This window comes from Poecile atricapillus, chromosome Z, assembly GCF_030490865.1.
Source record: "Poecile atricapillus isolate bPoeAtr1 chromosome Z, bPoeAtr1.hap1, whole genome shotgun sequence".
In the NCBI taxonomy this organism is placed as follows: domain Eukaryota; kingdom Metazoa; phylum Chordata; class Aves; order Passeriformes; family Paridae; genus Poecile; species Poecile atricapillus.
This window is the reverse complement of record NC_081289.1, coordinates 66,267,054-66,282,301: the sequence shown is the minus strand read 5'-3', so window position 1 is coordinate 66,282,301 and position 15,248 is coordinate 66,267,054. Positions and strand designations below refer to the sequence as shown.

At 42.9% G+C, this 15,248-nt stretch overlaps 1 protein-coding gene across 2 annotated transcripts in view; it reads right to left on the bottom strand.

Annotated features, from left to right (window-relative positions):
* The window catches only part of RASGRF2 (Ras protein specific guanine nucleotide releasing factor 2), a 117,991-nt gene that overhangs the window by 28,575 nt on the left and 74,168 nt on the right, over positions 1-15,248 (bottom strand). For both annotated transcript variants that reach the window (XM_058826944.1, XM_058826945.1), the window contains exon 17: positions 14,551-14,640. In XM_058826944.1, coding sequence (XP_058682927.1) covers positions 14,551-14,640 — 90 coding nt within the window. The remainder of the gene's footprint in view (positions 1-14,550; positions 14,641-15,248) is intronic.

The following is a 15,248-nucleotide window of genomic DNA, read 5'->3' as shown; positions in this document are numbered from 1 at the left end:
AGTTCAGTAAGCTGGGAGGAAGAGAGAAGCCTACAGAGACAGTTTAAAGCGAGCTAAAAAAAAAAATAAAAAGAGGGAAGGAAGAAATTAAAGCCTCCAGAGATCACTTCAGCAAACCCGTATGGTCCTCAGAATTTCACCAGGTTTTAAGCAGTAATTAGCTTTTTGAAGAGAATGAGCAACACATTCACCCAGATCCACGTTCTCTGTACTTAATGTTGACGTGTTGAACCAATAAATGGAGATCTCCATTTGTGTGAGAGAAGAACTGAGGTGAGAACAGCTGTCCCCTCCTCTCAGGGAGCTGTGCAGAGCCAGAAGGTCCCCCCAAGCCTCCTTTCCTCCAGGCTGAGCACCCCAGCTCCCTCCACACCTCTACAAATCTGGATGTGCACACTGACACTAACAAATTATTTAATTAGGATTCTGGACGGACCTGCCCGCATCCAGACCTGATAGTGAAACAACCTGGAACGCTCCATGGTAAATACCTGTTCCTCTCCTGAAGGAAGCAATCTTTCCACATTAGAAATACCAGCAGTATTTCTAATTACCAATCATCTAAGTGGGCAGCTGCCTCACTGAGTGCTACTTTCAAGTAATGTTTTTCACCATTATCTGTTGAAGTTAATATGTGCTGGTTCCACAAATAGTATCTTCACATAATGGTGATGCAGAACTTTTACCACAGGCTGTCAAACACAAAGTGAACCTGACAGCATTGCTAGTTTCACTGAATTACTTCTTTCAATATTATTTAATCACTCTGTTCATGTACTGTCTTCAGACTGTGTTGTGCAAAAAAATCCAGTCTCACCTTCACATGTTTTCTTTTGTGCACTTTGATAAAATCCTGGTATTTTTATAGCTTCCTCTATTACCAAAGATTAAAAGCATAGGTGGCTGAATAGACAAAAATCTCCACCTTAAACACTTTATTAAAAAAGCTAATACTTTCATGGCTTCCACTACCACTGAAGATTAAAAAAAGGTAAGCACTGGATAGAGAGATAAATTACAGTATTGCACCTTTGAAATCCACCTCAACCCAGAGGAATGTTTGTATCATGGTAAATTCTGCACCACGTGCTTTAAAGAAATCTAAGAGGCACATTTTCTTTTCTATTTCAGTTAAGATGTCAAAAGTTCTCACTCCAGGTACAGCATTTCTGCTTCCAATAGGTATCCCCACCATGGCAGGGGGCTGGAACAAGATGTCATCAGGGCTCCTTCCAAACCAAACCACCCTAAGTTTGGTCTGAGACTAATAAAACAGCACGTGATTCCTGACCATAGTAATTAACTTGTTCAAAGTTTTGACGGGATATTAATAACAACAACAACAACAACAACAACAACAATAATAATAATAATAATAGATTATATCCACTTTTAAGGGTTTATCTACACAAAGAGAAATCTGTTCACAAGAACTGGAGCAAGTTGCTCAGAGTCATGAGGTTTCTGGTGTCTTCCTCATCAAAAAATCTTCCCTTCAGAGGCTGATTTGATGTGCCAGTTTCAATGAACTGCCCTGGGGTCTCACACTGAAGGTGTTCTAGCACCCAGCAGTGGGAGAAAATCATATCCCAGACTTTGGGGAGATCCCAGCAAGCCCCACCGAGTCCCAGGGGTGTGGAAGGAGATAATTCAGGCACATGAGAAATAATCAGATAATCAAATAATCTGATACACCCCAGAGTTGCAGGCCAGCTTCAGCCTGGCTTGGCTCCTGACACCTTAGCAAACAGCAGTGCTGCCTTTTCTGCACAAAAAACAGATACAAACCCCAGCCTCGGGGCACAGCACTTGTCATCCACAGATTACAACTGAAAAAGCCTCGCCAATATACACAGGACAAAAGAAAAGGCTTCCCAATGCACAAGAAGCCCTCAAAAAGAGATTATATATATATATATATTTTTTTTTTTTACCTAGACATACCTAAAGAAGCTTGGATGAGTGTTTATAGATTCCCATTCTTATTGGCCATACGTTCTCAAGCAAGTAAACAGGTGTCACACATTTTCACAGAAACACTGAGTATTTTAGTGCTGGTAAGAAACCTAAACTGCCAGTGATCCTGCCCTCCTCCATTCCTTTATTTATGATACTGGGATACATTAGCCAGCTGAAGAATGGCAGATCTGGAAAAGGAAACCATACAAACTGTGATGAAAAGAAGGATGAAGGTGATGAGATCCCATCCACTGTGTAAAATACAGCGTATTTGCTCAATAATACAATCCTTCCTTTTTATTTTTCCCAATTATTATCAAATGACCTTAGACTTCTTTCCCAACCCAAACCATTCTGTGGATTTTTATATATGAGCAATCTGAGATTTGAGAGCACTAACTGCAACATTTAGCAACAGTCTTCTGGCCACCTCAGTTCACAAGAGAGGAATATTTAATCACCCAGGCTTTGAGTTTGCTCCACAAAGGGTTACAAACTAATTCAGCATCAGAAATGACTGTTAGGAGCCAGGAGCAATCCAGAGCCCGACGCATTTCAGGCATTTAATTTCACTTTCACTGCTCCTTGGAACATATGAAACCATTTTGTTCTAAGAAATATGCCACTGAAAATCCCTGTTGCAACCACCCACGTCAGAAATAATTCCAAGTATGTATTTGATTCCTCTGCCTAAAGCCTCTGCCACACGTACAATCTAACTATCAAATCAAGTCAGGGGATTATGGTTTTAGTAAGGTAAATCCCAGGGATTCACATGGACCAGCTGATGTACAATAGTGTAACACAGATAGAGACCTAGTGACTGCGTTTAATTTCTGAGAAATATTTAAGGGAAAGGTTGGTAAACTATTTTTAAATGACTCTTGATTTAGAAAGGCTTTTTCTTATCAGAGAAATTTAAAGAACACAGCACTGAGATAAAGCGGTTGTGTCAAGATTATGCAGGAAGCTTGGACTAAATCCAGAAGTCTAAAAATACATCAGTCCAGCAAAATAATTTTAGTTTAATGGATAGGAGAGAAAGGTAAGTGGCTAAAGAATACCTTAAAGATCAACATAGTATTTTATCTCCTCGTAATAACACCAAAGTTGCTCTGAGAATTATTATAATCTATGAGATTATATGCTTAAAACATGACTGCCACAGAGAATGAAAATGTTCCTTTAAGCTCAAAGATATATTCAAATTTGAAGATTCGTCCTTCAAAAGCCCTTAAAAACAGGGCTGCTACCACAGCTATAATTAGCACACACTCTTGAGATTTCTGAATTTCTTTAATAGAAATATTCTCTCATGAGAGCACACCAGTATCTCTCTTGAAAAAGAAATCTTTAAAAATTGCTAAACACTGGAAACATACTTGCCGTTATGAGTTACACAATTTATTATTCAAAATCAATAACTCATCTTCAAGTAAAATAACCAAATACTGTGCATTTTTCTAAGTTAAAAGCAGCAATATGAGAACATCTCGACCTTTTCTTCCTTCAGCACCAGCAAAGAGAGGCAACAAGGAGTTCATGCCATAACCAAAACCACTTGTGTACATCTCCAAAATCACATCTGCTTGCAGGAAACAGAAAAACAAGAAGTGTTTTTGTGTGCATCCATGGGTAAACTCACAAGCCCAGCTCTTCTGGTGAAGCCATAGACAAACCCACCCAAACCTTGTGCCTTTGTTGATAGCTGATTCTGCAGGAAGGAGCAGATCCCAAATTTCAAAGGCTGCTGCTGCTGCCAATTGTGTTCTCAGGTTTCTGAATGCCTTGGCAAATGTGCAGTGTGACAGCAATTTGTTTCTTTCCTACGACTTACATAAAAAACTATATGGAGCAACTGACAAAGAAGAAAAGCCTTTCTGAACAACCCTTGGCAATTATATTGGCAAATCTTTAGTACACCTTTAGACTTCTTCTTTTCACTGCCATAATGTTTGAATTATCTGCTATGAACAGTGACAAGAATGGCAACACTGCAGCTGACATTTCTCTGAATTTATAAATTTCTCTGTGCTCCTGCTACCTCTCTTATCTTTCTGGGAGGAGATAAGCAATTTTTACCTATTGATGTTTTTCTGCATTTCAAATGATGCCTAGCTCTTGATTTCCTTAATGACACTTCATCTACACTCATAACTTGTTCTATCATCAATATGAAGAGGAGTACAGCAGATATTTATTGCATGATGTTCACAGTCTTTTCAAGAACTATTCAGAGGAAGCTTTCAGATGCTTAAAGTGCTCAGTGCGCCCTACCACAAAGAAAAAGTTAAAATACAGGCTGTGACAATGTACAGATAAAAAGAGAAAATCACATAAAATGGCTTTTGGAATTTTTACCTTTAGTTCATTAAAGTTAAAGGAAGTAGTTTGTGAGATTATTCATGTTTTTATAATGTCAATAGGAAAAAAGGTTAAATGGAAAGGAGGCGATAATTGCAAGGAGCCAAATGTATCATTTTTCAGACCATCTGTGAACAGAGAGTTGACTGTCATGAAAAACAAAAGCTGGCAGGATGCACACCAAAAAATCTCTGAAAAAAATGTCCATCTCACAAGCAGCTTCCAGACCACTTAGGACTGGGTCATAATGGAAGCTTAAACAAATATGAATTATGCATGCAATACTCAGGCGCAGGGGGAATGAAATTAAATTAAAAAGGCATAAAAATCCTCCCCAAACTTCCTTCCCCACTGCACCACTGCAGCTGCTCAGGACTTACTGCAGTAGGTCAGGAAACAAACGTTTCACAGCTCTGTAACTCAGGAAATGTCCAGTGAAAATGGTTATTTCCTGAGTAGCCAGCTCCTCCAAAAACCTAGAGTAAGATATTAATTCAAAATAAAGGAACACATAAGTTAAAGCTGGAGATCCTAAATTTCTGCTAAACTGGAGGGAAAAAAAATAATTTTCTCCTATTCTTAATTCCCAGAGCAGGGATCACTCAAAGGAAAACTCTAATTTTCAAGCCATTGTCTAAGAAAACTGCAAATAAGATCCAGCTGTTTAGCCAAATACCTAAAATTGCAAAGCAGCAATTTTTGTTAAGATTTGTGAAGCATCAGCCTGGAGCAGGGATCCCATTTGCACCTCAGCCCTTGGAGAGCCCATGTCAGGCACAGCCTGGGTCACTCTGCTTTGGTGACAACCCCTGGGCAGCTCCTGGCAGCATTGCAGCCTCAGGAAGGGACACTGCTTGGGGCCAAATGCGCCTTTTTTGGGTCACACAACCATTTTCAGCTGTGGAGTAACTCAGTGAACATTTCCCACACGCAGCTGTTCTAACTGAGATGGGAATTTCAAGGCAGTTCAATGTGCAGGTCTCAGAGCCTCTCAGACCTCTGTGAATCTGCAGAAACAGGTCTGGGAAACTCATTAAAGTGTGTCCCCAAGAGGGAAGAAGTGCTGACTGCCCCAGCTCCACATTTCTCACAGGAATGACAAGGAGAAGGACTTGGCTGTCGCAAGTACCAGGGGAGGTTAAGAGATAAAATCTTTATTTTCTGGGAGATGAAGATGTGGAGTCCCTGGCAGGAGGGGGACACTGGGAGGGTCAGAACACAGGCAGGATGGACAAACAGGACACGGTTTGGTGGCATCCTGTCTCTCTGACAGCAGATGAGGTGCCTCTAACGCAGCCCTGGGGTTTCACATCAGCAGCCATGACCTGAGGAAGAACAGATAAAACTGCAGTCTTCTACCAACTGCTTGGATAAAGCCTCATCTTAATCTTCCCTTGGGATATCACCATCATCATTGTTTTCTTTCATGTCTGGGGTCAGAAGGAGGAAGTCCCACAAAGCTTTCCCAGCACAGGAATGAGATGTTATAGCCCAGAAAACTACTGGAGTGCAGAATTACTATTATAAACAGCATTGTTTATGGAACCACGCTGAAAATCAACTGCAAAATTACACATATTTTCTGGTTTTGCTTTAGACATGGATACTTTCATACAAATTCAGGAAGAAATATACACCTTTCCAAAGGCCAGCGTGTAGCCACTGATGCAATTTGAGGCGTTTAGCACAGCACAGGACTGGATTACCCAGCCAGCCACATAATGTAGAATCCAGCTCAAAATCACATCAGAGGTTGTTTGCTTGCCTTTCACACAACACAGCAAGGAAATCTCTCCCTGCCTGTCCTCTCACAGTGGAAAAAAGAAAGCAAATATTTCCCTTACAAGCCTCGCTTAATTCCAATCTTTGCCAAATCCCATACTAACTCAGCTGCTCAGAATCTCCACCTCAGGAAACACAATGGTGTAATGTCCCTTCATTATTCCTGCACTCAGAATCAGGGAAATTCTCCCTGAACGGGGAGAATTTATATATATAAATTACAATACAAATATATTTATTTATATATAAAGAATAGATATATAAATGTATATATAAAAATTATATATAGTAATATAGAAATTATATGTATGTGTATATTTAAAATTATATATATAGTATATATAGAAATTATATATATGTGTATATATAAAAATTAGATATAGTATATATAGAAATTATGTATATTTTTATATATAAAAATTACATACATTTTTATATATAAAAATTACATATATATATACACATATACATGCACAATCATCTGATACCCTTGAAAGCAGAACTGCATATATGTCCCCGTGTGCAAGCCAGTGAAAGCAGAGGAAATTCTGCATCTGTTTAAAGCATCCTGTGTTCCTGTGCACAGTTTTGCACCCCAGGGCCCAGCAGGGTCCCAGGGGAGTGTCTGCCCGTGTTGTGCTGCCCCTCCAAGCCCCAGCAGGGAGCTGAATGCTGAGTGCACCTGGCAGCAGCAGGAGCAGCCACTGTGTCCCCTCCCCACACACTCGGGGCCTGAGCTCCCTGCCATCACTTGGCACGAGCTCTGGTGTTCCATTACTCCAATTAGTGCCTCTGCCAGAACAAACAAAACAAAAATATTGTCGCACTGGGAGCTGGCAAGTTGTTCAAATGACTGCAGAACAGCTCCGCTGGTCACTGCCCAAAATAAGCCAAGCAGCTCCCCCTGAAAACTTTCGTGAAACTTTCTCATGATTATTTTGATGTTTTAAAATAAACAGACTTAATCAAGCTGTGCCTGGCTTATCAGATTGGAAGGACCCACACAAGACCCACTGTGGATCTCTATGAAACAAGAATTCCTACTTCCAGCTAGTTTTCCTCCCTCTAATATTGTGAGAGTAATCAAGCAGGGCTAAAGTGTGTCAGGCTGAGGGCTCGCAGGACTCATCTGACTGAACCTCAGTGCTTATACAGCTTTCTAGAGATTTGTCATTCTGGAAACCACGGCTGTAATTTACACAGGTCCCTTCCTATTTGCTGCTGCTGCTGCAGTTGGGTTGTGTTACAGCTGACAAGCTCCGACAGCACCTCTGAGGAGAGAACTTCCCATGCTCATTCCAGAGGCTACTGAAGCTGACACTTTCACAAAAGTATTTCCACACTGCTTATCTTCAACTGCACTCAGCTGCTGTAAAATTGAGGTTTGGCAGAGCCTACAATGCCTCAACCCAGGCAGTGATCAGGAATACAGTAATAGCCCAAAATACAGCTCAAAATAAATCAGACTTTTACAATGCAAAAGGATTACACACCTTTGTTCTTTCACTAATGCACAGGTTATTAGTGTAGATAATGCACTAAAAATCAGTGGAAGGTAGGCCACAGCTACAAAAGTAAAAGTTTTAGATTCAGAAAGGAACTCGATCCCTCCATAGCCAGTGACACGAAGGCAGGTCCATCAGTCCAGAGCTGTAATAAAGGCCTTGTGCAAAGGGCAGAGCAGTGGGAGCACATGGCAGCAGCACCAGGAGGGACTTGGGAGTGCCCAGGTGCCTTGAACTGCTCAGAAGGACACCACCACTTGCATTTAGCACCTGCAGGAAATCAACAGAGCAGGTTTTGCACTGACTTCAGCGAGAATCTGCTGCAGCTGGAAAGGTCTGGTTGCTTCTGCAGGCAGACTGTGAGAGCTGTCAAAAGCAGAGGATGCCAAGAAATGGTCTAGTCAACAGTCAGACCAGTTTTTCTAGCCTAAAACTCAGGGCAATTTTGATTAAGATTTGTTCTTTGTGAAAAGAGAAGGAGGTAAGTAACTTTAGCCAAAGCCCATTTACCACCAGAGATGTGTGCAGTCAGTTAATTGAGAGGGGTCATATATATGCAATTCATTTTTGAGTAGCTGCTTCAAGCTGTCATTTTGATCGCTCCTTTAAATCACTAAAATTAGAGAGATTAAACCTATGTGTCCTTCTTGCTAGCCCAGGGCAGATTTTCCTATGTGCAAATCATTATTTGTCAGAGATACTCCCCCAAAGACTCTTTTCTTCCCCTGCACCTTTCTCACCCTCTGCCTCTCCCATGTGCTTGACAAAACAAAAGCTGGTAGTGAGGGGGCCAGGCCCTCCTGCCAGCCCCAGCTCCCATCCCACTCCCATCCTGTCCCATAATGTCACCTTGTTCTGGTGAGAAATGGGACCTTCTCCACAGCCCGCAGGGGGAGGAGGAGGAGGAGGAGGAGGAGGAGGAGGAGGAAGGCAGCTTGGAGGCACGCTGGAAATTCAATGTGCCAGCTAAAATCGTGTGGCAGAGCCGTAGAAACAAAGCTGCTGTGTTCATCAGGGAACAGCTCATTTGTTTGGGTGGAAGTATTTGCTTTTTTGTCTAATATTAATCGTCTGTGTGGAGAGATCTTTACCCTCCAGCCTGAGCTGAGGAAAAGACATAAGCTTCTCAACGTTCTTTTAACCTATCTGGTACAAATGTTAAATTAAAAAATACCCTAGATTAGTCTGGATCTTGAATTCAAGTTTTTGGTCAAAACAATCTCCTTGAGGCTCATGTCCAGTAGAACCATTTCAAAATAAAATGACTGATTCTGGAATCAATGACTTTTCATCAAGTTGTGTTAGACATTCTCAGGAGAGAAGAAATCTGTGTGTTTCCTATGCTTATGCAAGTGCTTCGTTATTGTTAACAAAAATGGCAAAATGGCATTATTTTGCTATCTTGGCTTCATCCATACAACTGTTCAGAGATTTTACCTAAAAACTCAAATCTTAAGTCACAGAAAGCAGCTTCATACCTTGTGAGTGTTAACAGTTATGAGGGCCTGCAGTTTTGGTAAATGAACAGCAAAAGGTGTCTTTTCTTTAAAAATCAGTGCATGATATCTTACTAATGCTGGCACTGATTCTGTGCAGAACAGATGTAAATAAAATGCTAAGGAATGGGAAAAAAAACCCCAACATGTTTCAAAGATTTGTACAAAAATAAACCTGGGAAATTCACAAGTTCTAGAAGACACAGGTGGAAGAAATAATTCCCCATGTAAATTGTCTTTATCTAGTGCCAGGGTTTGTGTGGGTGCTGTGCAGATTACACTGCTGTTGCTTAACTGCTGTAACATCTGTAGGATTTCTGCAGCAAGACTGCGGGTGATTGGAGAGTATTTTGGCAGGAGGTTCCTCTCCCACGTTTCCAGTCTCACTGCTTGTTTTGACACTGGCTGTGTGACAGATTTGGTGTGGGGAGGAACTCACTCCCAAGGAGATGGGGCTCCCTGCAGCTGCAGCTCTACTCCAGGACTATTCCTGGCAAAGTTAAACAAGGGATTAGCAGGATACCTGGGAGGATGAGACCACTCACAGCCTAATTTTTGTAGGGACTTTTCCATATTATGAGCCAGACGTGGGAGCAGATCTAAAGAACTTCTGTGTGTATTTTGTCACTGATTTAAGCAGAAATCAAGATCCAGTTTTATGGAGGTGTATAAACAGAGGGAGAAGAGACTGCTGAAGCCCATTCCTACGTTAGAATCTGCTAGTATGGCTATGCTATTTTTATGAACTGGGAAAGGAATAAGGTGTGCAACAGCCAATTAATGGTGACAGAGCACTTCAGCTGCAGCAAGCCATGAGCCACCCCTCACATGCCTCAGAAGAGAAATGACCTGTAAAAGATAGAACCTACTCTATTTATCCCTACTGTGATTATCATCATCCATACAGGCCCCAAGCTGTGCACCTGGGCTGCCTTATCTAACTTTCTGTACTTTCACTTTGTGTTTCTTTTTAGCTTCATCATGCTGTTAAAGTAAACAACTAAGATGCAAGTCTTCCCGAAGAGAACAGAAAAAATATGCCTAATATAGACAGAGTTTAATATTTAGCCAATCAGAGTAATTAAAGAATAGGAAAAGTAGCACAGTCTGGCATCACCAAAGCAGCTAACTGTAAAATAAGTGGAAACAATAGCAAAAAAATCAGCAAGTTAAAGAACACCTGAACCATCCTGACTTAGAACAAGGTTTCATTCACAGTTCAGGCAGGGCTCCCCTAGGTGCTTTTCTCAAGAGAGGAAAAGCTAATGTACCTCACGTGAGAGCTGTCCAGGGCTTTGCATACTTATCAGTTCAAAAAATAATCACTGCATGGGGACAGCCATGCTGAAATACTGTGGCCAGACCTCTCCACAGAAGATAACTGCATGTCCCTCCTGGCTGGCTCTGAGAGGGTGTGTGAGCACAGGCCCTTGCTGTGACTCTGTTATCCAGTTTGTCTCAGTGCAATCCACTCACATCTGGGAGATGGGAAGTGGAGAAGGGCTGAGGCCTCATACCCCAGGAAAACAAAATAAAACAGCCAGCAGTAAACCCCAAAATAAAATAGCTAACTAAATAAACCAATACATAAACTTTCAAAAACAACACCAGAACACAAAATGGCCAGAAGGCTTCAAGGAACAGTGAGGACAGGAGACACACAGGTGACTTGCACCTCCTAATATTCCACCAAACCTCCAACTGATTTCAGCTGCTGGTCCTGCTCTGCTTTGCCAACCTGGTAACCTCAAACAACCCCTGCTTGCAGGTAACTTTCCACTCTGGAGCCCAGGTGAGTCTGTTCCCTTTGGAGTGTCCCTCAGCAGAACCTCACTGAGCTTCTCTTGATTGCCAAAGAGTCACAGACTCCTGCTCCTTCTGAAACCTGGCCCCATGAAAACCATCTGATGTGTCCTACATCTGGCATCAGAAAAGGCAGAAAATCACAGGATTATAGAACTGATAGGGCTGGAAGGGAGCTCTTAGGGCACTGAGCCCAACCCTTTGCCCACATCACCGTGCTCCCCACTGCTGCTCCCTTCCCTGGCATGCAGCCTTTTACAGAATATTCTCATCAGCTCTCCAGCCCTCTCTTCCCTGAGCTTCACATGCACAGAAGTCATTTCATACCTCACCTCATCCTTGACTGCAAACTCACAACCTTTTTCAGCTCTCACTCTCTCACCTCAATCAGGATTGTTCATACCCTTCAATATCAGTGCAAATTCTGCATTTGTACTGTGGTGCCACATTCATCTTTCCTGTTCCTTTCTTTGCAATTCCTGATGTTTTCTTTACCTTTCAGGCTCCTGCTGAGCACCAAGACCATTTCAGAAATGACCTGTTCTCATCCTCAGCCCTGAGCCAGTCCTTCCAGGTGCAGAGTTCAGAGAGTTTTGCCTGGTGTGCATCACTTGGTATTAATCAACACAGGATTTCATCTGCCACTCTACTCGCGTTCCACGTAGGAGTTCTGTAAATGACACACGCTGCAGCGTCTGCAGCAGGGAGGCCAAGGAATGACTGAACAGAAAACAAAAAACCTCACCAATGCCATTCACTGCCCAGAGCTGATTCACTGTCTGCTCATGCCCATCCTACGAAACAAACGACACCAGAAACCACCGGGGGAAAGAAATGCGTTCTTTAGGAAAAAAAATCTCACAATCATGATAACACACGCGTGGGAAATGAATAAAATTTGGTCTAGCCAAATTTGAACTTCATGACTCTGCAAGTTTAGTACTAATCTCTACCATGAATGATTGCACCAAGTTACAAAACAGGTGATTCCATGGTATAAGTTCTGGTTTGTAACCTTCCGTTTTTCTAGTCGTTACAGGTGGATACTGGATTACTCTAACTTAGTCTCCTGAGTCTCAAAACCACACATTTTCTTATCAAATCTGTTGCACAGCCTTCTTTTTTTACATCACTTGGGAGAACGACCTTTAATGAAGAGCTCGCTTAAACAGCAACATGGAAAAGAACTTATAAATGCTAGGAATGTTGTTTATCCCTTTTCAACATTCCCAAGCTTTGATGTTCCTTCTAATGAATGCATAATTGAAGATTGTATTTTCTCTCATACTTCAGTATTATGAATATTGAAAAGCAGTGATTTCAATAATACAAAAGCAGTATTTTTTAATTTAATTGAATTAGTTCCTAATGGGAACTAATACTGGGAAAACCCAGTATTTTTCACCCTTACTTTGCTTCCTAAACCACCTGTTAACGTACTGGGTTAATTCATAAAGCACATTGTATCAGTGAGTTCATGCAGATTCCGATTCCAAAGGCAGAGAATATTCATCATTCAGATAAAAATTGCTAAGTAGAAGTTAGTGATGGGTTCACCACACAGTGTGATCCCACAGCACACACAGGACAAGCACAGAGCCAGACCCAGGGGTGCAGCAGAGGCAGGTCCAACCTGATCTCCTCCCGTGACCAGGTGACACACCTGGCAGGTGAGGGGAAGGTATGGATGTGTCACCTGGACTGCCACAGCTGGAAAAACTGCATCCCAGGGCCTGGAGAGAGCCATCTCCTCTGGGACAGGGCCTGGTGGCCGGGCTCAGGGACAGTGGGGACAGTGCTGACCCAGCTGGTGTCTGGTCACCAGTGGTGTCCCCAGGGAGCAGAGCTGGGCCAGTCCTGTTCAATACCTTTGGTAAATGATGCCTTAGGTTTTGCCCTCCACAGTTCCCAGGTTGTGCCCTGCCCTGGTGTGTGACTCTGAACTCCACACACAGTGACAGCAAGCTCTCCTCACAGCTCAGGCACACACAACAATCCTTTCCCAGCCCCACAACCAAGGGCAGCGCTGCAGCTTTGGGCCCAAAAAGCACAAGCAGCCCCGAGCTGAGGAGAGCGAGCTGGGAGGATGGGACTGCATCCCCTGCAGCTGCAATTGCACAATTCACCCCGAGCTGGGGATGGGTTTATTCCTTTAACCCTGCCCAGGCCCTGCTCCTGGAGCCTCTCCAGACATCAGATGACCTGGGTGAGGGCAGGAGGGCTCTGCAGAGGGATCCAGACAGGCTGGACCTTGGGCCAAGGCCATGGCTGTGATGTCAACAAGGACAACGCCAGCCCCAGGAGGGGCTGAGGGAGCTGGGAAGGGGCTGGAGAATTCCTGAGGGAGCTGGTAAGGGGCTCAGCCTGGAGAAAAGGAGGCTCAGGGGGCCCTTGTGGCTCTGCACAAGTCCCTGGCAGGAGGGGACAGCCGGGGGGTCGGGCTCTGCTCCCAGGAACAGGGACAGGAGGAGAGGGAACAGCCTCAGGCTGGGCCAGGGGAGGCTCAGGGGGGACAGCAGCAGGAATTTCCCCATGGAAAGGGAGTTCAGGCACTGGAACTGCCCAGGGAGGTTTGCAGTGCCCATCCCTGGAGGTGCCCAAGGAATTCCTGGATGTGGCACTCGGGGCTCTGGGCTGGGGATGAGGTGGGGATCAGTCACAGGCTCGACCTGATGATCTGGGAGAGATTTTCCAGCCTAAATGATACCCTGGTAAAGTTTGTAATGATGAACACCACTGTCTTGTAATCTAAAGATCATGGGAAGCACACAAGACCAGGAGGAGCAGTGATCCATCCTCATGCAGAAATTCTTTTCTCCTGATGTCTTCTCACAGATCCATCCCAGCAGAGCCCTGGACATAGTGGATATAAAACTGCACTGAGATCCACAGGGATCATTTACTGTCTTACACAGATTTCCACAGGTGATTTTGAGACTGGGGTTGCCAGAGCAGTTTCTTGACATTCCAGTGGAAAAGAGACAAGTGTGAATTTACAGCTGGATTGTGCTCTGTCACATGTACTCAAAATGGGCTGTGGATTTGAGCATGTCAAGCCAGATTTTGTAGACTTTAGAAAAATCATTTATTTGCAACATAACCTGTGAGAGTACCCTGTTAGAGAAAGATACTGATATGTCGAAGGGCACACAGCAAGAGAAGCAGCACATTCAAAATTCAAGTCAAGTATTTTATGCTGCACTAAGTACCTTCACTCAGTACTTGCTTTCCAAGGAATATACAATATACACTCAAAATAAGTAAAACTGCATACCACCTTCGGACCTAGAAAACCTCATTTCAAAAAATAAAATCTTAAATCAGTGAAATTAAGAAGTGAATTAAAAAAAAAAACTAAACAGACAAGATATTATCTGGATGCTTAGAAGATCACATACATGTCAAATATTAATATTCCTGTAATAGGCTGGATTAGAAATAATAAGAAATCAAACAACAGGGTTGGAAAAGGCTTTAAAAACACCCATTTCCCTGGGCAGGGACACCTCCCACTAGACCAGGCTGCTCTGAGGCCCACATGAGCAGCTCCTCATGAGAACACAGAGGTGTGCTCTCATGTGCACTCCTGGGAAGCTGTGTGTCACCTGCCTGTGTCACTTCTGTGTGGCACACCCCCTCACCTGGTGGGCTCCCGTGCCCAGCTGCAGCTGTGGCGATGGCAAAGGCAGAAGCAGGAGACACCGAGCAGTGGCTGTTGTCAGCAGTCTGCACTGTAAAGGGGAAAGATGGGAAAAAATTAACTCCTACAAACTTTTTACCCACCAGCAACGAGACTTAGAACCTGCAGTGATTCATGAACACTGCATTTATTACTGCTGTCAGATGATTTTCTGTGAAAGACAATAGAAGTATCATACTCGTATTTATGGTTTGTATTTCCACATTTATATATTATATGTATATATGTATAATTAATGTTGCTATAGAAAAAACTTCTAAGACACTGCCAAATTGAGGAACAAGATATTAACCAAATAGGAGGGAGGAAAAAAAAAAAGAGAGAGAGAGAGAGATTCAGAAAAATAATGACATAGAAAATTAACCTAAACCAAAAATTATGTCAGAGAATTAACCATATTCTCCATCTTCTAATAACTGGATTCACACATTTTCCCTGGTCACTGCCCCAGATGAGCAGAGCTTTTCAGATCTTGTCAAACTTTCTCTACAGGGAGTGCTGTGAACATTGTCTAGGACTCAGATAATTTGACACTGCCCACAGTTTCCAGCTCCCAAATCTTGCCTTTTTGCCATAAATGTGCCCAATCACAGAAAAATACTATTGGTTTAATCCTGGAGTGCCCTGGCAACTTATTAC